General features: G+C 42.8%; 1 protein-coding gene across 2 annotated transcripts in view; it reads right to left on the reverse strand.

The window, feature by feature from the left end:
• Positions 1-26,952, reverse strand: part of ANTXR1 (ANTXR cell adhesion molecule 1) — a 178,812-nt gene that overhangs the window by 137,327 nt on the left and 14,533 nt on the right. For both annotated transcript variants that reach the window (XM_034761775.1, XM_034761776.1), the window contains exons 2-9: positions 25,813-25,884; positions 24,761-24,832; positions 18,114-18,195; positions 16,372-16,405; positions 14,317-14,396; positions 12,969-13,037; positions 10,695-10,775; positions 2,069-2,129 (exon numbers count right to left, since the gene is read on the reverse strand). In XM_034761775.1, coding sequence (XP_034617666.1) covers positions 2,069-2,129; positions 10,695-10,775; positions 12,969-13,037; positions 14,317-14,396; positions 16,372-16,405; positions 18,114-18,195; positions 24,761-24,832; positions 25,813-25,884 — 551 coding nt within the window. The remainder of the gene's footprint in view (positions 1-2,068; positions 2,130-10,694; positions 10,776-12,968; positions 13,038-14,316; positions 14,397-16,371; positions 16,406-18,113; positions 18,196-24,760; positions 24,833-25,812; positions 25,885-26,952) is intronic.

Raw genomic sequence — 26,952 nt, forward strand, 5'->3', positions numbered from 1 at the left:
TTTCTTTAACTTGAGTCATTACATAATGTCTTCCAATATTTTCCTTCCTACTGTTTCAATTGGATACAGTATTCAGTCACATTAAGGCTGCTCCATTTGTAAATGGTTTGCCTGTGGCTAATAGATGTTACAAGCATGTTAGTGACATGATTTATAGATGTAGTGGTGTAGATAGTTCTAAGCACATAAAAGGTGTTGCAAATTATAAACCATGAATATAAGTAACTTATGGACGCTATAACCATCTATTGCAATTGATGAACCAGTTAATAAATCGCCTGTTAAGTATTTATTAACCCTTCATAAACTATGTATAAATGGAATATAAAGTGAGACCTAGTACTCTTCTTCACTTCTTTCCCAAAATTTTATACATTGTTACTATGCTCTGCCAAAGTCCCTGTTGTGTCCAGCCCAGATTCAACTGCATTTCAGTGGTGAATAGAGAGTTTCCTGTATATTATTTGAATAGCATTTTTTAAATTGCTCTGTAGTCCTTTTGGGTGAATGGTTCTCTGTAAATGCAAGAGGTCATTACTGATGCAGTCCAGATTTTCAGCAAGAATGCTTTAAATGGACAGAAGGGAAGAGGGGAGGCAAATAGCAAAATAATAAGCCTCAGACAAACAAACTCAAATCAACTAAGTCTCGGCATTAACTAAAACCAAAAATGACAGTAAGGATAACTGAATGCAAAAGTTATCTGCATTTTCTTTTCAGGACCTTGACTTTGCTATTAAAACACGATCATTTCTTTATTAAATACAACTTAGTATCAATTCATTGCTAGCAATGCAGATGCCCAGTCACTCCAATAGTGGGAAACTCAGGAAGGATGAATCAAACATGCTTCTGAACTGAAAACACAAAGAACTTATTACAACTGGCTTTCCTATTTGGGCTACAAAATTATGAAATGGAAATTTTTTTTGGCAGAGTTCACCAGTGACTCGTTGTATTGCTCTGCACACTTTGGCTTTGGTCCTGGCCCCTCTATCTAGTGGACTGTTCTGCATTAAACAACTGGGATCCACTCTGCAAAATTAGCAAAATTCATGGGAAAAAGCTGGATCTGGAATCATATGGAGAGTAGCTGGACAATGCTGAGAGCATCTCTCAAGCTCCAGTCTGAGGGGGTTGGATTTTGTATGCAGTGTAGTTGTAGCCATGTCGATCCCATAATATTCAAGAGACATGGCAGTGAAGCAATAACTTTTATTGGAGCAACTTCTGGTGGTGAGAGAGACAAGCTTTTGAGCTTACACAGGGTGCTTCTTCAGGTCTGGGAAACTTACTCAGAGTGTCACAGCTAAATACAAGATTGTACAGATTGGAGTTGGATTTTGCTGAACACAGAAATACTTCCCAGGGACTTTTAATCCACAAAGTAAATGGCATAACTGTATTAGAATGAGCACTGGGAAAGGGATCAGCACAATTCAGTGTCAGTCAAGTGTATGGTGTCTTAACTGGCCACTTACAATCATTCTCAGGGGTTCCAGCAAATTTTTGTACAACGATGTGTTCAAGGCCCACCCCTACTAGGGAGTTTTAGCATTCACTTTAATGGGAGCATAGTCAGACTAACTTGGAGTGCTTTGGAAAAAATCCCACACTTGATTTATACTCTGACAATATATGAAGCGAGGCTAACCTAGAGGGGTTTGCTGTTTGCCAGTAATGCAGATTGTAAGAAATATTCACACTGAAATCTGAAAACCTCCAAATCTGTCTCCTCACAAAGATGATCTGATTTTGCAGTCTGGCTTTGAAATTTCACAGCATTTTTGCTTAAAGGTTAGCACTGTTTGATGAAAAATGGGCTGCTTTGAGTTAAGTTCATAATTTAGATCAAACAAAGATTCGTTTTCAGAACTGAGCATGATTGTTTTTAATTTCCTTCATTTTGAGACAAAAAAAAATCTTGTTTTGTGAAATTTCACAATAGTAGCAAAATATTTTAGAAATTAACTCCAGTTAACTCAATCATTCTGGGCTCCTCAGGGATCAGGGATGGGTCGATAGAGACAATTGTACTGGTAAACACGGAGGACTGGTTTAAACTTACCTCCTGCACATATACTGGAAGGCTCTGCTGCAAGAATCTCTATACATGATTTCTTCAAAATCTAGAAGACAAGAAAGAAAGAAGAAATGTGATAAAATATTTTGGAGGACATTTTATGTAGGAACTCTACCTCCTTGAGCAACAGTTGCCAGGTCAATGGAAACATTCTTCTGTCAACCTAGCCATGTCTACACCAGGGGGTAGGTCTGCATAGCTTCAGTGCTAAGGGTGTGCAATTTTTCACACCCCTGAGTGACATAGCTTTATTGATCTAACTCTTAAGTTACATAAAGGCATAACTCCAAGGACCTTTGTTCTCATTTAACTTAATGCCCCTTCACACTGAAAATGACACCCATTTACACTGCCAGAATGGTGCAAATGAGACTCTAGCCTCCTAAGCCTACAGTCGAAGGCCTGAACTTCACTTAAAATTAGATTGACCTAGCTATGTTGCTCTGAGCTGTGAAAAATTTTGCACCCTGAGCCAACCTAAGCCCCTATGTAGAGGTGGATAGGTTGATGGAAGAATTCTTCTGTCAACCTAACTACCACCACTGAGTGAGGTGGACTGACTACATTAATGGGAAAACCCCTTCTGTCTGTGCAAGAAGTGACTGCACTACAGTGGCACAGCTGCAGCACCGTAGCTGTGCCTCTGTCATAGATGTAGTGTAGACATACCCTACGTCTAACGGCTTGTCCACATGCAGATTTGCACCAATTTCACTTAAGATTTGTTTTTAAGCCAATGTACCTATGGGTGCTCTCTTATTTCAATTAGAAACGGTTTTAAGCTAAACTGAAATAAGTGAGTGTACATGGTTTGCACCAGTTTAACTAAACCGATACAAGTTTGTGTGTAAACAGTCTCTGGGTATGTTTACACTGCAATTAGACACCCTTACACCACTGATTGTGGTTCGTGGGGCTGTTTAATTGTGATGTAGCTGTTGGGGGGGGTGCACCCCAAGTTCTGGGACCCAACCACCTTGCAGGGTCCTAGAGCCTGGGCTCCACCTCAAGCCCGAACATCTATACTGCAATTAAACAACCCCGCGAGCCTAAGTCAGCCGGCATGGGCCAGCTGTGAGTTTTTAACTGCAGTGTAGACATATCTCCTAAGGCCCAGGTTCAGTTTCAAGCTATGCATACCTTTGGAATGTTGGGCTGAGCGTATCGCCAGCCATTCACTAGGTTGGGAGTATTACTATTCAAATACCGTGTTAGAACTGATCCAGCTGTTCTTTGCCAATGACAGCCCTGATGCTGCACAGCCCGATACACATGCTTCACTATATGCACTGTGAGTTGTTCCACAATCCCATGTGTAAGTCTTTGCAGGTTTGGGGGCCTTAACAAGGAACTGGGACTTCTCAGCCCCATTCTGGAATGGGACATTGGAGAGGCAGCACATAAGCTAGCCAGCTCTGAGAGGCCGGAAAATGTTGGCCAAGCAACACAACTCAATCCAGCAGCAAAATTGTTTTCCCAACCTTAAACTGAAACATCTGTAAGAAACACAAACTACAGCTAATATGATAAATTATGTTAAGAAAATAGACAATCCAGCATTGCACTGTAATTAAGGCTCCATGCATCAGAAATACCTGCTTGCAAAAGGTGCAGATATAGTTATGGGTTTGTTTGGGGGTTGTTTTTTTTGAAGGGCTTATTAGTCACTCAGAAACAGTGATGCCAAAGTCTTCTGGGATACCAGGGACCGAAGAGAACCAGGTCCTTCTGAGCTGCTGACAGATTGACAGGGCATGGGGAAAAGGAGAAGCTTTGGAGGAACAAGGCCAGTCAGATGGAACTGCAAGGGAGAAACAAAGAGAGAAAGAGAGAGAAGCAGCAGTTACACAGTCGAGAGCACAATCGACAAGCAAAAGGCGGCTCTGAAAGCAGAATCAGAGAAAGGACATTCAAGATTAGAGGTGGGTAGGTGCTGTAATATGCTGCCTGCCAGATACCACACGGGTGCTGTCTAGCCATTCCTAAAACCAGATTTTGGGACTAGCTTACTCCACAAGTGGTCCCACTGACCATTCATGCGGGTGAGATACTAGTCAACGTAATACAGCTGGTTGACATTTTTCAAAGGAAAAAATATTCTTTTCATTGACAAATGGCTCTGTTTCAAAAATGGAAACTTTTCACATACTTTTGTCTATTCTTCTTAAGTTTTGCCTTTTTTCAGTGGAACCCCAAATCAAAAATCTTTTGGTTTTCAATTTTTCCTTTCCCTATGCCCCCCTTTCAGCAGTAAAATGGAAACATGGAGGACGAAGGGAAAAGGTGAAAAAGGAAGGGGGGGGCAACCAGGGCCGACTCCAGCATTTCTGCCGCCCCCCCCCCCCCCCCAAAAAAAAAAAAAAAGCCGTGATCGGTGTCGGCAGTTCAGCGGCAGGTCCTTCGCTCCTAGAGGGAGTGAGAGACCTTCTGCCCCCGAATTGCCACACGTGCTGCCCCTCTCCCTTGGCTGCCCCAAGCACCTGCTTGTTAAGCTGGTGCCTGGAGCCGGCCCTGGGGGCAACAAACCTTATAGCTTGATAAACATCTTCGCAACAAAGTGCAAATAAAAAACAATAAAATTAATTCCTTTTGAAACCAGCCTTATTTCTGTATTATTTTGTATTCTGTAGTACAATTTTTTTTTTATTTTTTCCACCTCTGAGCTGGCCTTTAGGACTTAATAGAATACCTATGATAATATTTGTTTGCATTTATTTAGATTTTAAAATAATAAAAAGACAAGGATCCATGACTCTAAGTACCCTAACATCATTAATAAACACAACGAGGTCCCAGCAGCATTAAGTAATCATTCCAACAGTCCTCATCTTTCATCATTATGAGAAGCAATAGTTATCAAAGGACTTCACATATAAGTAAGATATGCCCTAGTAGGCTTCATGAGGTCTGCTGCTTTCCTCCCTTCCAGGGTGGTGGAAGGCTCTTGCTTGCATTGCATGTACACTGCTGGAGGGATTAGGTAACCTGGCTCAAACAAGCCAGTGAAATAGTGTCTGACAGCGTTCAGTCAGTTGCCAGGCAGAAGACCTAGTATAAATCACTCCTACAGTGTGCTCAGTACAACTGACCTAGTGGTGAATCCTACTCACGACAAATCTAGCCTCGTGTTTGATTGGCGAATCCCGTCGCTCCAGTCCTGGCTCGTTCAATAATGCCTTTCTTGTGGCCTTTGGGCCAGGGGGGAAAAAAGCAAGAATGCTTTAAATGGACAGAAAGGAGCTTTATTTGATGCACTGACTGGCGAGTTGGCCCACCAGTTTATACCTAGGCTTCTTCGGCACAGCAGCTAGAGGACGTTTTCTATTAACGGGGGTTTTAGAATTGAATTTGGGATTTTTAATGAGCAAACAGGATGTGGAAGTTTAGAGGAGGGGTACTGCATATGTCTGTTAGTGTGAATGACCTGTAGTCTAAGTCTAGGTACTGATTACCCAAGATTTGGTGAATCATTGCAAAACAAAGTCTGTTGCCAATTACAAAACAGTAATTTAATTCTATTTATACAATATTTCCTTTCCAGCATCGCTAGCATTTGGTACATCAAAAAGCAACATGCTTCAGAGATGATTTGGGGGAAGAGGGAAGAAGTGTCAGATGTGACCACACATCATGCTGAAAAGCAATTGTAAACATTAAACATGTCATAATGCACAATATACACACTTGGTCCAAATTTTCAAACTGGATTCTTAAGTATGCACACCCCGTGTGTTGCAAACTAGGTAATTGTCTCTCACTATCCTTATGTGTGCATGCTCATCTGACTTGTACATGTTGGTGGACACACAAGAAACATTTGCATGTATAGTTTTAGAGGCCCATTTGAAAAGCTGGCCATAAGATGATCTCAAGAAAAGGTAATGGTGCATCTTAGATTTGGCAAAGGATTTGGTTCTTCGGATGCACATGCGAGATTCTCACTGAAATCAGTGGATTCTGGGATAAGATTTGTCCTTTGGGTATATCCATTTTCCTATAGGAGTTCAGATACTTGTGTAACATACAGCACTTGGAGAGTTTCATTTTCCATCTTAAAACTTTCTATGGCAAATGTATATGCAACACTGACAGAACAAATTTAAGAGCTGAGATATGAAGAGAGATTGGGAATGCAGTAGAGACCAATAAATCCTATGTGGGTATAAAGTTGAAATGCAATGAACAAGCAGGGTATTAAGTTAAAGAGGAGAAATAAATTATGCAAAGGTACCAATCAATAGGAATATAGATGATTGGATTCTCTTCTAGATACAATGAAAGATTAAAAGAAGTCTAATATAATTCTGCCTCTAGTTCCTTTTTTCACAGCTGCCTTCTTAACCTCACATACATAATTTGTACAGTCATATACAGTTAGTATCTTGTTTTCATTTTTGGTTTTCAAGATACAATCCTTTCCATGTCTGAAATGAGTTTTCAGCTGCAGCAAACTGCAAGGACCTGGGAGCATTCCTGCTTCTGAGTCATAGCTGTGTTACTAAATTGTTTAGGTTACAGTCTATAAGGGAGATAACAAAGGTATCCTATCCTAACTTTCATGATGTTCTATATTTCACAGCCTGGACCACTCCTCATACCAGACAAAGAAGTCCTGAGCAGTTGATGAATTTGAGCTTCAGGTTTTCACTCTAGGTCTTGCACCGTTTGCTTTAAATTGACAAGTTACGATCTGCAGAAATTCCCATGGAAATCACAGTAACAAAAAAAAGCTATAAAATATTTTTTGTTTCTCTGAATTGTTGTCCAGCTCATAGGGACCAGGTGTCTGCCTTATTTTCCTTACTCCTTAAAAAGGAAGCTGTGCATATCTTCCTCCACACTGAGGGATGGGGTAATTTTTATGAGCTTACACTGTACAGTTTTCTGTGCAGCGCAAGACAATACAATCGTTAGTTTACACTCCAGAGGAGGTGAGCACTTAAGTGCTGGGCAATTCCCTAGTTGAGTCTTCCCATGCAGAGCTGATTTCAGTGTCTGTATCTTTCTGCAGCTGGGTGTGTCCCTACCTGTGTGTGCGCTGGAGGAGGCTTGAGGGCCTGGCTCAGCAGGACAATGTAAGGGAGCCCCAACTGGTGAAACAGACGAGCTCAGCGGTACCCCGGGACATCAGGTGGCACTTCGGAGTGGGGGGTAAGCCGTCACAGGGGTGAAAAGAGGTTCACGCAACACTGCCGGCCCAGAGCTTCGCCTGAGATTTGAATAAACCCAGAAACCCACTTCTGAGGTTTGAAAATAAAAAATTCTGATGCGTTCCCCTGCCCCCCAGCCACATAGTTTTCCATTTGTCTCTCTCCGTTGTTCAAAAGTGATCCTGAACCAGTGCCCATGCGCAGTGTTAGGTCTCACTGCCGGGCTGCCAGAGGTGCACCCTTTCAGCCGTGAGCAAAGCCAAGTTTCAGCCAACTGCGGGTGCCTTGTTTGCTTGCTTTGCACTGAAGTGTTCAGTTCCGCAAAGGTAAAACCTTTACGTTCTACACTGCGATAAGAACCCAAAGGTAGTCTTCAAACCACCTGTCCTCCCACTGCTTTGTAGTCGTGTTACAATTCCTTCAGCTTGAACCTTTCCAGGTTCTGACATTCTTTTGCTGCTAATTCCCTACTGAACTGCCATACTGCTGCTGTTCTGGTGATGCCCCCATTAAAAGTGATGAATAATCCGGGCATTCGGTGTATTTGGAAGCATTTGTGGCACATTCTGGCTATACAGTAGGAATCACCAGACAGCATAATCACCTGGCAGGGAATTTCCCATGGTTTTTCAGACAGACCATCATTGTCTGTTCACAATCCCACCACAAACTTACTGCAGCAGTTATGCTTTCTGGTGTAGCTGGTAAATGGAACAGCACTTAACAGAATTAGCTCTGAATTCGGCTCCCAAGACTGAAATCTTATGTTTTATGATATACAGCCACAGAGAGAATGTCAGAGAGCCACCTCTGGATTTCATTAAAGACAGCTGCAAAGAGACTGCCAGGCTGAGAACCAAGATTTTAAGAAGATAGACAACACCTGATCATACAAGAGAAAATTTGGGGAAAGCAGCTCCACATTGCAAAATGTCAGGAAAACGAGTAATATGGAATCATATTCCTTCAGCAAGAGAAAGAGCTGGGGAAACAGAGCTTGTCTTGGAAAGAATCATTTTTGCTTGATACCTTGTGGTCAGGATAGCATGTAACTATTGTAAAAAATAGAAATCCTAGATCCCTTTTATGAAGCTGACTTTCCTTGCTCTGGGTTTTATCAACAACAACAAAAAAACCATACCAAATGGCCAGTACATAGACACACATTTAAAAGGATTCCCCATCTGGCATCATAGCCCTGGGAAACTCAATCTGGTTAGAATAGCTATGTGTACCAAGTGAGCAAAGGAAAACTAAAAAAAAAAATCCCAAAATAGATCCTTTCCTAGAGAACATTCGGAATATTTTACACTTTTTTTGTTTTGTTTTTAAATTAATGGTCCAGACAGTCCCTCGTGTGCTGCTTTCCCTGCTCTGCCCAGGGAGGCTTTGGAAATGCATTGAGTCAGACAGGATTACTCAGAATTAAATGAAATTTAATGTGGATAAATGTAAAGTAATCCACATTGGAAAAAATAACCCCAACTATACATACAATATGATGGGGGCTAATTTAGTGACAACTAATCAGGAAAAAGATTTTGGAGTCATCGTGGATAGTTCTCTGAAGACGTCCATGCAGTGTGCAGCGGCAGTCAAAAAAGCAAACAGGATGTTAGGAATCATTCAAAAAGGGATAGAGAATAAGACGGAGAATATCTTATTGCCCTTATATAAATCCATGGTACGCCCACATCTTTAATATTGCATAGAGATGTGGTCTCCTCATCTCAAAAAAGATATACCGGCATTAGAAAAGGTTCAGAGAAGGGCAACTAAAATGATTTGGGGTTTGGAACAGGTCCCATATGAGGAAAGATTAAAGAGGCTAGGACTTTTCAGCTTGGAAAAGAGGAGACTAAGGGGGGATATGATAGAGGTATATAAAATCATGAGTGGTGTAGAGAAAGTGAATAAGGAAAAGTTATTTACTTGTTCCCATAATATAAGAACTAGGGGCCATCAAGTGAAATTAATGGGCAGCAGGTTTAAAACAAATAAAAGGAAGTTCTTCTTCAGACAGCGCACGGTCAACCTGTGGAACTCCTTGCCTGAGGAGGATGTGAAGGCTAGGACTATAACAGGGTTTAAAGGAATAGATACATTCATGGAGGTTAAGTCCATTAATGGCTATTAGCCAGGATGGGTAAAGAATGGTGTCCCTAGCCTCTGTTTGTCAGAGGGTGGAGATGGATGGCAGGAGAGAGAGATCACTTATGAAACCACTGGAGTCAGGGATGGAAGGGCCGTACAGGTCCCAATCCTATTCCCATTGAAGTTAATGGGGATATTTGCATGAGTGAAGCAAGCGTAGCTGGAATGTGTACATTAGTTCTGGGACCTGTATGCTAGTCCGGGGTTTGCATTACCATTTTCTACAGCTCTCTTTGGATCCTGATACTGCTGCCAGGGAAGTACATGGCAAAACTCCTACTGATCAGGAAGGGGGCTGTTGACTCTAGAGTGTCACCACCTCCAAGAGGAGGTTAGTTTGGTTTTTGGCTTAGTGCTGGTGGCCTGTGATATACAGAAGGTCAGACTAGAAGATCTGGTGGTTCCGTCTGGCCTTAAACTCTATAATTCTCTGAATTCCCTGACTGCTTCCTATTGCTGCAGCCAATGGGAATCCCAGGCAACTGAACAACTCTAGAGGAGAAATGTAGCCAAGCAGAGAAATGGCCTGTTTGCAGGGCGGCCCGACCCATGAACCTCTGAGTGAGAATGGTTGGCTTTTTAGGACTTCAGGCAAGCTCGGAAAGTCCATCTCTTATTTCCCCATCATCTTCATGCTCTGCTTTCTTTAGCAAAGAGGAGAAATACCACAGAGAACCAAAACTCAGAGCAGTGGAATATATCTGCCAACAAAGGAAGGACACAACAAGCAGCAGGAGGAAAAGCAGAATGGAGCCCCTCTTTGTTTCAGGAAGCAGTGTGTTTCAATGGTTAGACCGGGGGACTAGGATCCTGGAGTCTACTCACAGCTCTGCCACTGACCCACTGTGTGACCTTGGATAGGTCATTTAAGTCTCTCACTGCCTCGGTTTCCCCCATGTGTAAAATGGGAATACCAGCACTTGCTGTACTTACAACTTCTCACAGGAATGAGTAATTCTTGTAAGGGATGGGGAGACTAGAGGTGGGCAAAATGTTTTGACATTTGAAATTTCAGTTACTTTGTTTTTGGGGATTCAGAGGGAAGGAAAAATCAGGAAAAAATTTCATGATTCCTTCCCCCCCACACACACATACCTTTTTTTTTAAAACAGATCAGATGAGAAAGTACCAGATACTTCCAACGTGGTAATATCAGAATCAGATTTGTCCTCCAGCTAAAGCAGAGAAAGCTTAAAAAAGCAATACAATAGCGATGACCTGTCACTTAGAGTATGATAGACAGGTTCCCCCAGCCACCGCACACACGCATACATGTCCACACACATACAGCCAAGATTAATACTCACAGAATCTATGATCCCCTGCAGGGCTTCAAAGCCGTCATTCACTGGGAAGACATGATCCTTGCTGTCAGCGATTCGAGCCAGCTGACAGAACAGCAAAAAATAGAAAAGCCAACAATGGTATAAATTAGCCAGCCGTCAGCAATTTAAAAGGAGTTCTTCAATGCATACAGTTGCAAATAAAAATCAGTACTCAATGGAGTGTGAATTGTTAATACGCTGTAACTCTTTGGAAATTAGCTAACAGTAATACCACGGGCCTGGTTGATTTTAAGGGACCTGTGGGAGTCAGAGAAGGTTTCCTGAAGTTGGCAGGTGAGAAGCAGAGGCCACATGCCCAAGGGTGAATGATCACAGAGCCAGCAGCAATAGGAAAGTGGGTAGGTGGCGGGAGGTGGTGGGTCTGTGTGAGGAGGGGGGGAAACAAAGCACAGGCGGCAGATGAGCATTTTGTGGTCCCCTTTGGCTGGAGAGAGAGAGGCCATGAATGCCACACTGGAGGAGGTGAAAGACAAGTTTATCTGCCTTTGGTGCACTAGGGATTAAGGAGAATGGTGAGCCCGGCTCAGGAGTAAGGAGCTCTCCATACAGCAGCTGGAGCAGAATCAAGTTTTATTGCTGCGACGGTGACATTTGTTTTAATAATTCTCTCGAATAGCAGGAGTAACATCGCCCAACTGCCTGGGGCTCAGCCTCCCCTGTAGCATGGCAAATTGGAGGCAGAGAACTAGCCACACCCTCATCTCCAAGCCCCGTAAGCCTCACCCCCCGTCGTCCCTGTCGATCAGTTCGATGTATAATCAGAATTAAAATAAACATTTATAGACGACTCTTAAAACAAACAAACAAACATACCCTCCAGGTTTGTGCCCATAGGGAACATCCCAGGCTCTTGGCTCCCCTCTACTATGAAGCAAGGTAATTAAGTTGCTTAGAGATCATAAACCAAGATATAGCAGTTACAGTCAATGGGTGGATTTATAGTTTCCTGAATTCATTCTCTATGGTCTTTCTGCTGGAAGCTTTTGGGGTTTCGAATAACAGTGGGGCTTCATCATTGAACTCGAGTTAACATCTCTAATGCCTGGATGACTTCAGGCTGTGCCCGTCTCGATGGCCAGTCCTCTCTCCTCCCTTTGCATAAGGCTTGTCTATATTGGAGATTTTTGCACCGATGGTAAATGCACCAGTGCAAACCTCTATTATAGACGTGCTTCACCAGTGTAAAAAGTGTCATGTAGCACTGCAGGTCTACCCTGGTTACAAACCAGGGAAAGTGCAAGCTATCTGCACTAGCAGTCTGCCGTGGGGCAGTTACCATGCCACAACTGCACAGTAGACAAGACCATAGAGAGGGAGTCTAATTTCTCACCACCTCCACAAATACTCTTATTTTCTTGCCTCATCTTACATTAGGGATGGGATCTGAACCACAACCCTGCACCCAAACACAACCACAACCACATTTTGAAGTTCGGATCTCAATCTTCATTGCAGACCAGGCCCATCTTTGGATCTTGCTGGCTGTTTTTAGAGCTATGCAATACTCAGTGATTTTGGTTCACAAGAGTTAGTAGAAAGCTTTTCTTTGTGTTTCTTTTGGGCAGGGGTGATATGGGGTTTAAGCTGCCTTGAGGGGAACCCATTTGAGGTTCAAACGAAATGCCGAAGACTCAGACTTGAAACCAGTAATAACCAGCGAGTTTTTCCTTGCTTACGTCAAAACAATGAAACCCCCACTTGTCCCACATTAACTCAATCCTGGTCCCAAGTTCATTGGAAACCATTAGGCTCTTCACTGTACCTTCCAACAAGCTCAGCCCGGGTCTGTAGCTAAATCCACAATGAGATGAGTTTGATAAGTTTCTCTTTTTTCATTAACGAGATTCATTTTTATTATTCGGGGAGAAAGAGCACTGGGTATTTTGGACTGGGGACTATGGCAAGTCCTAAAGGAAGCAGAACTCTAGAAAGATTTATAATAATTAGGGGGAGTCAAGGTTATCAGAGTTTAACAGATGCTAATAATTCAATTGAGATCTCAGAAGGGATATGTATGGGCCAGATCCTTAGCTGGTGTAAATAGGAATTGTTCCATTGACTATGGAGTTACATCACTTAATGCTAGCTGAAGGTCTGGCTCTTGTATGGACATGAGCAGCACCTGAAATTGCCCCAGCTAGGCGCAAATGAAAAGTCCACTCATAGCTGCTGTATGTGAACTGACAGTATATAGTCCACCTTTGCCAGAACTCCAAACAAAAACGACTCATTTACCTGTGTTTCATTGAAATCTTTCACCCCAACACAGTACACTGTGGCTCCCAGGTCACGAGATCGATTAGCCTGGAACCAGAATGCAAAACTTGTAAATAAACAGGTACATGTTACAGATGCAGATTTCTGTACATTTGTAATTGTATTTTTAATATCTCCGTCCTGCTGTCATTCTATGAGTGGAACTCGCCTCAGAATCAAGGACTGGGGGCATGATAAGGGATAGAATTAAAAGTCTTAGGGCCAAATTCTTCTCTCAGATCTGGATAGCAGATCTTGACTCTAACATTCTGCTCTCCTGCAGATGCAGAAGTCTGTCTATTCCTATAGTAGCTACTTGCATGGTAAACAAAAACATTTATCCATTCTTTTACCAAACAAATCCAATTTCTAGCCATTCCAACTTAGCAACATTTGCCCATTGAAAGTGTGCAGTATAAAACAAATGAAACAGATTCAGCCCTCAAAGTTTATATAATTTCTAAGGACAGTGGAAGCCCTGAAAAAAAATGGTATGTATTGCTTCTGGGATCTATGATAACCATGGTATTGCCTCATACTTAGTGTAGGAGGCATTTCAGTACAATAGCTATTTGCAGAGCTATAGCACTTAGTTATTTACAATATCATTAAAAGGGGGGTGGAGAATTTGCACAAAAAAATTCTTCTCCTTTCAATTTTCTTTTTAAACAATTTATTTATAAGTATTCTGGTATTCAAAGTCCATTAGGAAAACACTTCTCTTGCAAGGCCTTGTTACTGAATTGGTGACTTTCAGGGCCAGCTCTTCAAAAGAGCGCAGGGCCAGATTTTCATGTATGGAGCATCCAGAATTGGGGTCAAAGTTTCCAAAAGAGCCCAGCAGCACTCAGCAGCTCTCACTGTGACGCTTACAGACATATTTTCAGAAGCAATCAGCACTCAAAGTGCTTTTTTTAAAACTTGAGCAGAAATCTTGTGGTCTGAAAGCCTTGCAGAAATCTTGCTTCTATTAGTATTTATCCCTACAAACACATGCTTCCTTAGCATACATATCTTGTTTTGGCAGAAATGACAGAAACTCTGGTACTGCGGTCTCAAGAACATGGACCATAAGGGTATGTCTACACTGCAATCACAGGGTACATGTAGATATATCCAGGGTAGCTTTAATCTAGCTAGTTCAGATATCGCTAGCAGTGAAGCTGTAGCATCACAGACTTCGACACAAGCTGTACAAGCCCACCCAGAACCCTCGGTAATTACTCATATGGCTAGCCCATACTACTACAGCTTCTCCTCTCCAGTACACAAGCTAGCTAGATTAAAACCCTGCAATTGCATTATAGCCAGGCCCTGAATCTCTTACCTCACGCTCAGCGTAAAAGAAGAGGTCTTCGTGGAGTTCGCCATCCGTCAGTGCAATGATGACACTAGCAGTTCTGTAGCCTACATAAATTAAACAAAGCATCTTTCACAAGGACTAAATTGGTGTGCCAAACACCTAGCCAGTGAGCCGGTAGTGGGCTGATAGGGTCAGAAGTGATATATTCCAAACTTTATATCCTTCACCTCTGTTTAACACCCTACATTAACAAGGCCCCAAGTTTCAATGGAAATTTTTGACCACTTTTAATAAAGCACCTCCAGGATTGGCCTGGAGTCTCCCAGAATCGGCATCGATCTCCTGGTGACTACTGAAAACAATCCGGAAGATTTTAGTAGGATATTTTAAGAAAATGACATTACGTCATGTTGGGGGGAAAAATCTCCCGGAATAGCTTCAGTCAGAGTTGGTAACCCTACTACTGTATTTATCAGACTTCTGGGCATTTATATTGTGCTCCTCCAAAAGATGTCTGAATCACTCTAAACTGAGAGCCTAGTAAACAAATGTTTTAATATTTCAAACAGATTTGACTGATTGCACGGCAGCCATTTACAAATTTCTTGAAGACATTTCCAGTTATTTCCTGCCTTTATGCATGCTATCTATCCATTCTCTAAACCCACAGAGATTTTCAGTTTATAGTTATGTCTTCTACGGCTAAATTGGAATTTAATGAGACTTTGGTAGGAAAATTATTAAAAAGCTTAATTCCTCTTCATCCTTTCAATCATATATACTGACAATGGAGTTGTAACAAGAAGACTGTAATCTTCTTTTATAATATCGATTGTAGCCCAGGCTTGTATGGGCTTCTTTCTGTGTAAATTTACAGCAGCACTGAATGGAATTAATTTGGGTTTCTGGCAACAGACACTTGGTATAAATCCAAAACAGCTGTGCAGTTATGCATTACACGTGAACATTGATACTTCACTTTAGTAAAAGCTAAATATAATGTGAAGGTTGTTTCTGAAAAAGTGAAAATCTGGCTAATTAATTTTAAATGTCCTAAATCATCAGGAGGATTTTCATGTAGTTATGAACAGATGGGCATTTATCTGTGCTGATGAAGAGGAAAAAAAAACAACTTTTGCTGGAACGATCTGGTTTGGGTCCATTTGCTTTTGCAGACAGGCACAAACTTCCCTTCTGTTCTGTGACCAGACTATCACACAGCCTGTGCCACGGTTCCTGACCTTGGGGAGTTATAAATATGGAAGGAGGAGCCTGTACTCATGGGACACTGAATATCCTTATAGAAATGAATGAGAGTGTTATATGGTAAGACTGTGAATTTCAAAGGCATCTACAGGAAATCAAGTACTCAACTCCTGCTGAAAGTCAATGGGATTTAGGCACCTATCTCGCTTAGTCTCCTTCGAAAATCCCAGCCTAGACTAATAAAAAGGTTCTCTCACACAATCATGCAACAATAAAAGAGCAATGACTTGATGAAAAACAATGGAAAGCACAATGAGTACAAAGAAAACAGAATGCCAGGCCTTGTGAAAATACAAAATGCATAGGCCAATATTTACAGAATTGTGTGTCTGATTCTCCACTGGTTTGCACATTGCATTGTCATTTGTACCTCTGCAGTGTGAGAGTATGTGTGTGAGAGAGAAAAACATTACCAAACCGGAATGGTATAATTTCATATATAGATATTATATATATGGGGAAGGGGGGAGTTAATGGGGCTGAGCTTTCCAGACAGAGTCTAAGACTGGCACGGTGAAGTTTTGTTGTTATGCACTGCCATATGGAACCGGACACCGAATCAAGCACTTTAACCACTGAGGGATCACTAAACATCACAACACCAATCTGCCTCTTTACACAACTGGCCCTCAGTCCTCAATATGAAATGTATTCAAAGTCCTTTATTGCTCTTCAGGGGAAACTGCATTGAATAACATTGAATTCCTGCAAAAAGCAACAGTCACACCCTTGTCCTGTAGTAAGTTTACACTCCAGGACTGAAGTCAATCACACAGACAAAAAGCGAGAGGAACGGGGAAAACACACTCTTACCTTGCACATTTTCATAGTAAATCTGTTCACTTGCCTGAAATTAAATCCAAACAGCAGCATTAGCAATAACTGAATAATACTTAGTGATTGCTCCTAATTGACCTGCTAGCAACTTGGAAGTGGCAGCAAAGATTCCAAATTTGTTAATCTCTAAGGTGCCACAAGTACTCCTGTTCTTTTTGCAAATATGGAGACTGCATTTTATCACAGGCGACATTCATTCTGAAATTAATGTCCCCTTTACATTCTGTAACCCCATGCAAAAAAACTTTTGCACAATTTTGTTTTCAATTTTACATTTCCCTCTGCTTAGGCTCAGTTCCAAGAGCTGGGGGTTCACATTGCATGTATCCTGACACTGTTTTGTACCTGTGTTCCCTTTGCCAACCCTTGAGATGGACATTATAGCATATCTCATCATTTACTTAGTGTGTCACAGTCAAATTTAGCATCACCATTGACCGTAATGAATTTGGGAGCCCCAGCCTAATGCCTGGGCTAATTTTAGTGTGCTCTTAATATTATTATGTCTATTGCTGTAGCACATAAAAGCCGCAGTCATGGACCAGGGCCCCATTGTGCTAGGTGCTGTACACATAAACAACAAAAAGACAGTCCCTGCCTCCAAAGAGCTAATAGTCTAGGATAAGACAAAAGGTGGAAGGAGACACACAGACAGATGGGGAGTACAAGGATACCATGTGCACCCTACACTCTAATTCAGCTCATCCAAATGGGGTGAGCTAGCAGGAGTTGTGTTAATCTTCTCTCAGGTGGAAATTCCTCTGTCTGCATTTTACGCTTTACACATGAACAAGCAGATTTTGCAAGACAGAGGTCAAACACTTCTGTGTGTATCGGAGATTGGAATTAAGAGATGGGTCCGCATCTGGGCTTTGAACTCCTCTTTGGAGCTAGGATTCTGGTTGCTGAATTTGGATCTGGCTTTGGATTTTGAGCACCCCTGCAAGGTTTGGGGGTGTTTGGGTCTGGGAGTTTTGTTCAGGCTCATTTCTGGCTAAAACCAAATCTTGGCTAGCTCTCCTTGCAGCCTGGAATGCACTGTAATTTTCCCATGTGCTGGACTACAGGAATGCAATTCATCTTCATCGGGGGGCATAATTGCTTTCAAAAACCTCTAAAATGTTTAGTGAAGGTGGGAGACAGGAATAAAGAAATTCTGTGCGGTTTGCATGCAAATGTTTGAGCTAATAAAGTCTGCAGCAGGGCAAGGCAAGAGGGAGAGGAGACTACAAGGTGGGGTGGCTTATCCACCCCATGGATCAGGCTGTGAGGCCAGCCCTCAAACCTAGCCGATGACCTGCAGGATCCACTCAAGGCCAAGGTCATCCACCCGAAGCTGTGGTCTCCTGCAGCTTGCCCCCCTTTAGCAGCACAGCTCCAAATGGAGCTCCATGGACAGGGTGCAGCTGTCCTGTGCCCTCGATTGCTCTCCTGAAGAGGGAACGCCCAGCACCGAAGACAGGGACACAGGAAGATACTATAGCCTGAGGAGATAATATTCCAGCCTAAAATCAGCAGGGTGAATGATGTACACCCCGCCCCACGTAGCCCAGTTCCTCAATCTTTCTGCCTTCAGGATCCCATCCGTTAAGACATGGATAATACCACTTACCTCCTGGGGGGGGGGGGCGTTCTATGGCTTCATGAATTAATTAGTGTTTGCAAAGCACTCTGAGTCCCCCCTGCCGAAAGAAGCACTTTAAGATTCGTTTATTCACCCTTTCAAATCCTTCGTGCATGTAAGTGTCGCCTCCTGGCAGAACTTTCTGCAGCTCTTCTAGGCCTTGACGTATCTGATCCCTGAAATATTAAGACAGACGCTCCCTTAGTTCTCATAGACTTTAGACTTTAAGGTCAGAAGGGACCATTATGATCTTCTAGTCTGACCTCCTGCACAATGCAGGCCACAGAATCTCACCCACCCACTCCTGTAACAAACCTCTGACCTACGTCTGAGCTATTGAAGTCCTCAACTTGTGGTTTAAAGACTTCAAGGTGCAAAGATTTCTGTTAGCAAATGTAGGTTGGTCAGGATCTGACATGCGGGCAGATGGGCGGAAGGCAATGGGTACATGCATGGAGAAAAGTCAGGCTATGTCTACACTGCTACAGCCTTTGTCAGCAAACTTATGTCACTCAGGGGTGTGAATATTCCACCCTCCCCCCGAGGGACATAAGTTACACTGACGTAAGCGCTGGTGTGCACAGCACTATGTTGGTGGGAGAGCTTCTCCTGCTGACATAGTTTATGCCACTCGCGGGGGTAGGTTTTTTTTATGCCGATGGGAGAGCTCTCGTGTAGTGCGTTGTGCATGTAGACATAGCCCAGTCAACTCAGGTCCTGCAGTGGATTGCAGCACCCACCCACTGACGTCAATAGAGCTTCCGGAGCATGCATCCCACTTCCAACAAGGCACTTAAGGCTGGAATGCTCAAAAGAACCAAAGGGAGCTGAATTTGGGCATCTAAATCCCTGCTTTAAAGGCAGGTATTTGAGAAAGAAAATTGCTATGTTTGGGAATGCTCCTAGTTCCCTCCTCTCGGCCATCTGTCTGTGCTACTGTAAATAACAAACAGCCGGCTTTAGGAAGTGCGGGGCCCGATTCAAACAGTTTTGACGGGGCCCCGGCAGGGATGACTGAAAAAAAAAAACAACACGTAAAAAAACACGTGGGGCTTGTTCTCACTGGGCGGCACTCGTAGTCTTCGGCGGTTTGTCCTTCACTCGCTCTGGGTCTTTGGTGGCACTGAAGGACCTGCTGCTGAAGTGCTGCCGAAGACCCAGAGCGAGTGAAGGACCCGCCGCTGAAGTGCCGCCGAACACCCGGAGCGCTGCCGGGTGAGTAAAAATTAAAAAGGAGCCTCTAGCCAGGGAAGGGATTCTCGGCCACTTGTCCCCACCCCGGCGGCCCTGCCACTGGGCACGGGGCCCTCTTAGGCGCGGGGCCCAATTCGGGGGAATTGGTGGAATTGGCCTAAAGCCGGCCCTGATAACAAAGAAACGTTTTATTCCATTGGCTACATAATGGCAGGTCAGGCAATGAAGTACAAACTTTGGCCACAGTCTTGGTAACCTAAGAATTAAAGGCTTTTATTTTTAAGCGGTAACAGGGGAACACTTGACTGCCTCTCTCTCTAGGGGTGTGAAAACTAGACCAGAGTTGATATTCATTGCTAGTCTCACAGCCTGGAGAAAGCATCACGACAGAAACATCTCCTGTGATATTCTGGCATATGTATTTCTCCACACTCATACTCCCTTTACAACCCCAGTATATCTTGTGGCTAGACAAGTGGAGCTGCTGACTTACATCTGGCTCTTATTCTTTAGTTGTGCTTGGTGATGACACAAGCTGAATCAAACAGCCAGGAATGTGATATCGATAATATAAGATCATCCGGCAGGCTCCAGTATATTTGGACACGATGCCTTCCACTCCCAGCCAAACCCAGCTTCAAGATTAATGAGCTAATGGAAAAGGCTTTAAGATTCAGGGTGTCCCATTTAATCTTTTGGAAACCCAGGCATAGTGACTGATCAATCAGAAGCTAAGTGGGGTTGGGGGGACGGACATGATTCACTGAGTTGCAGACACCAACGTGTAAGAGCTGAGTACAGTTTAGATGTTTTTATAAAGCCCAGATGAAGTTTTTGTGGTATGCAGGGTATCTCTGAATGAACTAATGCTATCTTCATGGGAACTAGATTAAATCAATTTGTATGCAGGACCACACTAACTCTGCAGGCCTGAATGCCAGAGATATTTAGCCACATGGCTCTAAATCTCTTTTGCTGTATGGGTCCAGGATTCTTCCAGGAATGCAAGAACCAAAAATGATTTGGGGATAAAATTTCCATGCTTCCATCTATCTGTACCATTTGAGTCTTCAAATTTGGGCAGCAATTCTCTGAGAAATGAGCTCACTTCTGAAAATTATGGGGTTATTGCTCCCCAGCTGGAAATACAGGCTTTTTCATGAGTTTTAGGATATAGTGAATCACCCAAATAGGATATAGTGAAGCTCTGAATTTCAAAAAACAGACTGTCTGTCTCAGGATACTCTGACCCTTCTATTGCTAGATCTTAAAGGAACAAAATATAGAAAAATGAAAAACAAGAATTGAAAAAGTGATCTGTCCTAAATACACTAAAAAATTCATAAGAACCAAAGAATGCTCATGCTGGGTCAGATCAAAGGTCCCTCTAGCCCAGTATCCTGTCTTCTGGCAGTGACCAATGCCAGGTGCTTCAGAGGGAATGAATAGAACAGGTAATCATCAAGTGATCCATCCCCTGTCACCCATTCCTGGCTTCTGGCAATTCAGTTTGGCTTTAGATAAACTGGGCCAAATTCATCTCCAATTATTTCAAGGGAGTTAATTCAAGGATGAGCTTGTCTTAACGTTGATAGGCACTTTCAAAATAGGATAGGATGAGATGGAAATTCCAGGATATCTGATCTTATTTTATCTGAACTGGATTCCCCATCCTTTAACAAACAAACAAATTTTCCCAAAGGAAAATTTTCAGAACGATTCAGCTTCTTACAAGCAATAGGTATTCATATGTTTTCATTTCAAAAGGTTCCTTTTTATGGTGATAACATACTCTGGTTAATAAACCCCATGTAATCAAAGCTTCTTTGATTTGTAATATACATGGCACTGTCTGGCTCCGAGTCTGCAATTGGATCTACATGGCTAATCTATGCAGAACGCCAGCAGGATGGTGAGGGGAATCTGCCCTGGTGGAACGGATTGCAGGACTGGGGGCTGAATGAGTCATTGTCACCTGTGACACTAAAGGCAAAGTTGGATGGGGGATGGAGTGGGGGGAGATTTTCTCAATACAAATTAATAACAAAGCCCAGGGTTACTATGCCGACCAAAACATTTTCTGCATTAATATCGATCAGCAACTTTTCAGTTTGGAATTATGATTTTTAAATTCACATGCTAAGGTTCCTCCCACCTGGCGTGTTCTCTGGGTTCATGCTCCTTGTTAACAGCTCAGCCCTAGAAGAGATCGAGAGCCTCCCAAGAGTGTCCGTCACCTCCAGATGCCCTTGGACGCTGGTGAGGCTGAACACTTAGCAGGAAGCTGAGCATGTTCTTTAGAGATGTCCTGAATCAGAGCATCAGCACTTCGCAAATGGGGCTTCAATGCCCCATTCACTTTTTCTGCTGGGGATCTCACAGGCACTGGCAGCATCCCTTTTCCAAATGGGCTCATCCAAACCATCACCCAAAGATGCTTTTTTACAAATCCAAATAAAAGAAAAGGCCATTGCTAATTACAGCCTTTGCACATAGCTATACATCGGGAAGGCTGATGATACATGCCAACAGACCCTCATTTTACCTGTCAATCCTCCAGCCGAAACAGAAGACTGACACCCGCCAGCATGCTGGATTTTAGCTAGTGCCACACTACTGTCCTGCCTGAAATCAACATCATTTCTAGGTCTGTTGGGTAAGTTTATACATTCCCATATGGAAACAAAGGTTTCATGTACATAAGTAGCAGGCCTTCTTATGTATGTGACATGGAGCCTTGCCCATTCTGTAGGGGGATGGGTTTTCGTCTGATAATCGAGTTAAATAAAATTAATTTTCTCATTGTCCTCCATTGTTATTGTAAATGGCAGAGGAGTAGATTTCATGCCCCGACTGGCCAGTTTTAATAGCATTTTTTAGGCTGGTATGCATGTAGACTATACTATAGGAAAGTGGCCAGTTTCCTATTAGTTCATAAACAGGAGCTATGGTGGTATGCAATCTTAGAGAAGTCCAATATGTAAAACATATGCTATTCATACAGCATTCGCATGTGTTACACATTTTTTCTTCCACGTGGCAATGAAGTTAACAGAGGAAACTGTAGTGATTAAAGGGGCCTGATCCAACTTACACTTGAAATCAATGAAAAGTCTCCCATTGATTTTCTAAGAGGGAACAATGGGAATACTTTCCAAAAGTGTTATGCTTATAAACTGGCCCAGTCAAAAACCACCCAACCCACCTAGATCCTCTGCTTGCCTGTGTTATAGCTCCTTATTCATTTCAAAGGCTTCTCATTAATCTTAATATCCATCACAAATGCCTCTAAGTAATTATACAGATCAGTCAATTCCAACCTCTCACCCACTTCAAGGCACTTTCCATAATAGTACAGGGACCCCAAACAAAGTGTCTGGAAAGAGGTGAACTGGAGATGAGAAAAATAATGTTTGGAAAAGCACTGGGCTTCTCTGCACTGGCGGTGAAAGCAACCCCACTCCTCCCCTTCCAGCATGGAGAAAAGGCAAAAAAATCAAAGGACAGGCCTATGATGGGGGAACAACGTCTTGCTCTGATTTCTCTCTTTCTTCCCCTTTCAATATGCTCAAAGTCAAGCAACCAGCATGTGCACTTCAGACAGATCAGAACTGGCACATATTCAGCTGTCCAAATCTGGCACACAGGTGCTTCCTCTGCTATTAGGCAGTTATGAAACCTGCTGTCAGGGTGTTTTGGTTTATGGCAGGGGGAGATAGGTTATTGGGGGGGGGGGGGCAGTTCCTTTTTTTGAATGGTGAAGGAACCACCTACAAATGTTTCTTAGGAGACTGACCATAGTTCCCACACTTTGCACAGAGACACTCTTCTTCTGTCCATTTGCTCTCTCACCCCTAGAGCAGAGGTGAGTAAACTCCATGAAAGGTCCTGAAAAGTGAGAATAAGATCCTGAAGCGGAGGGTTATTCTCTGAAGGTGAGATTTTCAAGCTGCCTGAAGGGATCTGGATTAAAAAATTGTATTAAGATGATGTTAAAAAAAAATAGCGAACAGAGTTTGAGCATAGAAGTTTCTGGTTATCAGGGAATAACATACAGATTATCGAGGGTGCAAAGTTTGAACTACAATGAAAACTGGGCATCCAGATCCCTTAGATAGCTTTGAAAAAATCTCAGCCCAAGTCTTTAGAGTTTACCCTTCCACGGGCTAGATCCCACTCCCACCCTGCACTCTCAGTTCTACTCAGAATCCTCTAGAGAAAGCAAGACCCCAATAGAATGCCTGTTGGTGTTCTTGCAGTTACCCACACAAAGAAGATCCTTTTCAAAACAATTGCTCCAAACTTGATCTTTCTGATGTTCCAATTCAATTGCTCTACTGGCCACAGATTGGTATACTGGCTCACTTTATTAATATAGGGTTATTAAAAATCAGCTACAAGTGCGACAAATTTACGCAATGCTTTACAAAACTGGAGTGAGACCTCTTTTCTGCTCTGAAGAATCTGCAGGTTCAGATAGATGGGGAAAGCAGGGACAAGATAAAATGTAAGACACTTGTGAAGCATCCCCCCTCTAGTAACTGAATACTCTCTAGAAGAGAATAGCCTACTACTGCTGCCAGCTAATGGAGTTACTCCTTTCTGCTCAAGTTGCAGAGGTCTGTGCTTTGGCGCTCAGTGTCCCAGGTGCTGAGAACCCATGGTAGGGATCATTACAAAGGCATGGGAGAACAATTCAGGTAAAGGAAGGCGAAGGGAGGCTTGTCAATGAGGCAACCCAAGTACTGAGTTATCCTAGAAGAAATAGATTTAAGGAGGGGGACTTCACCTAGGTTGCCAAGTAGAGGGGAAACAGTTTCAAGAGCCAGTGGTAACATAACTGATGGTATAAAACTGGGAGTAGGAGCAAGAGGAACAACATGGTAGGAATTGGGAACAAGATGGGGAATAGGGGGAAATTCAAGCAGAGGGGTAGATTATGGGGGGACAATACAAGACTCTGAAGAAGAGGACAAAAGAGCATGAATTTGATGCAAGAAGAGAAAGGAAAGGATTCACTGGGACTCAATGGCGGGGGAATTACTGGCTTCCCCTTCCTCCCCTGTCACCCATCTCCATGGCCCATTTAGCCCTTTGCCTCTGTACTGAAACACTAAACAAAAGCCAGGTTTTGTGACACGAAGGCGAACCACTGGACAAAAAATGAAGGGGGAGAGGGAGTGGAAGAAATTTCCACAGAAAATTTCAAGTATTTATCAAAACAAACAACTTCGGGTTTCAGCTGAAAATTTTGGGTTTTTCAATTTTCTTTTCTGATGAAAAGAATCAAAAATTTTCAAGGAAAGCAGACACTCTCTGGGTGGGTGGGAGGGAGGAAACAATTTTCCACCAAAAAACGGTGTTGATTAAAATTTTCGACTGGCTCTTCCTTTAAGAGCCTAACATGCATATCAGATGTTAAATACAGCCAAGTGATTTAAAGTTATCGAGTCATTTGATATGAAGTCAGAATGCACTAGCCAGAAATAGGGAGAAAGTGCAAAAGGAAGGACATTGCTTTGTGCTATTGCCCCAAATTCTTCTTACCTGTCTTCAGTTAATCTCATTAGAGTTGAGCCTCTAGTTGAGAAAACAATGAATGACATCCTCAGCTGGGGACTGGAGACGGAGAATAGACAGAAATGAGAGTGAATGATTTGCAATCCATTTCTCCATTCATTCACCTAGTCAGTATTTCTCCTCTCTCTTGCTTTACCCTTCTGGCTCCTTGCAATGACTCTTCCTTGTACCACTGCTCCCCTCCAACCCTTTCTCTGTCTTGTCTTCTTGTAAGATCTTTAGGGCAGGGACTCTCTCTCACTAGATGTATGTACAGCACCTAGCACAATGGGGGTGCGATCTTGATTGGGCCTGTGACTGCTACCATAATAATAATGTAATCATAAGATGGAGGCCTAAATAGAGCCGGCTGGAATCAGCAGATGGGAGCCTTATGAAGTCTCATTCCTCCTTGCAAAACCATGCAAATTCCTAAGCAGTTCCCTCTAGAAGTGAATGCCATTCCTGTTTGCATAATTTCCACAATCAGGTTATGCCACAGAAGCAAGTTTGTACACTTCAGTATCCCCTTACCACTATGTGGAAGTGCGAGGAGACTAGCCTGTGTCTTTTCACTTCTCACATTGGACTCACAACCCACAGGCTCGCCCAACAGCTACTCGAACATTCAAGTGGTTTGGAAAGACATTGCTCCTGATCACTTCCTGCAGAGGCAAACTCCACTCCCCCTCTTCCACCACATGGCAGCTGAGAGCCTTAGAGGTATCTTTACCCTCCCCATGGTACTTCCACAGGATGGTATAATCTGACCCATAGAAATTAGAGATAGAAGTGATTTATTTGCTCATCTTCAGGGGCTCAGTGCATTTGCGACAATCGCTGCTTACCTCTGGAGTACTACCATTAAAATCAATGGGGCATCTTGCATAAAAAAAGTGAACAGGACTCAATCCCTTAAAAAGACCTAGGGTCTGACTGTTGGCTGGTATGAATCAGCATATGCACCACATGGGATCTGACTCCGAGTTCGCAGCTCACATCACCCAGTTGGGTTTATCTGCAAAACTAGCATTTCTTACCTTATGAACTTGTGGGCAAGATGTTCTACGAAAAAATAGATTTCATTCCAGTGGTGCAGGACGCTTCCTGATCTGGGAAAACAATCATTGCAGGAAATATTAGCTTAATTTCATATAGTTAGGCCACTGCTTTATTATTTCCCAGCCTAATGTATTGTTATACATCTGTTCATCTCATCATTTCTTTTACAACTAAAACTACACCTAAACTTCTACAACTAAAACTCCTTTTTGTGTTTCCTTAAAGTGGGGTTAGGGAGTGGGGGGTGGAAATCACATCATATCTCAGACACAGCTTTGAAATGCGAAGCATATAATTTATACTTAAGTTGAGCATTTGAGGCTGCTTCTTGACAAGAATATATGGCAGCTCTGTTAGACCTTTAACTTGGCAGTAAGCAAATAACCCAGGGTTAGCGCTGATCTATGTCACTGTCAAGTATTTTGGGTGGATTCCACTGGCTTACTCACCGTGTCATTGTGCCTAGTTATCAGCTTGAGTGCATTTGGGGAACATAATGCATTTGGAAGGAAGGAAAGATTCCTAAATCTAAACCACTGTTTCCATTGTGTTGGTGACAATGAGAGGTAAAATATCTTAGACCTATAATTCAGCCATAACTGGTGTATTCTCTAGTAAAAGACTGCAATACGCTGCTGGGATACTCAGCGCTGTGGGCCACAGAGTTACCTATCCACCTCAGCAAGAGTGAGTTTTGCTGGAGATTAGACTGTCTGTCAGCTCCCTGCCACACCAGTCTGTCTTCTTCACCAGAAGACTCCTCAAGGCTCTCCCGGCCTAAACCTTACCAAGCAGGTGGCAATCAGTGAATGCCAGCACCTGAGCTCCTCAGAGATTTTTTTTTGCAATGCACAGCCCCTGCTGCTATACATTGACAGAAGACAAGTGCTCTGTTAAAGAGCCTGTACATCACAGCTTCTTAATTTAACAGGGTAAATATACCCTTCCCTTCAAGCACAGCAAGGAATTAGTTTATAGTAAAAGTAAATCGAGTTTATTAACAAAAGGGCATGGATTAAGTGATACCAAGTAAAAGAGATAAAGGTAGAGATGGCTGCAAACAAATAAAAATGAAAACATGCATCCAGAAGTCTAAAACTTAAACTAGCAAGATACAG

Source organism: Trachemys scripta, chromosome 2, assembly GCF_013100865.1.
Source record: "Trachemys scripta elegans isolate TJP31775 chromosome 2, CAS_Tse_1.0, whole genome shotgun sequence".
Lineage (NCBI taxonomy): Eukaryota > Metazoa > Chordata > Testudines > Emydidae > Trachemys > Trachemys scripta.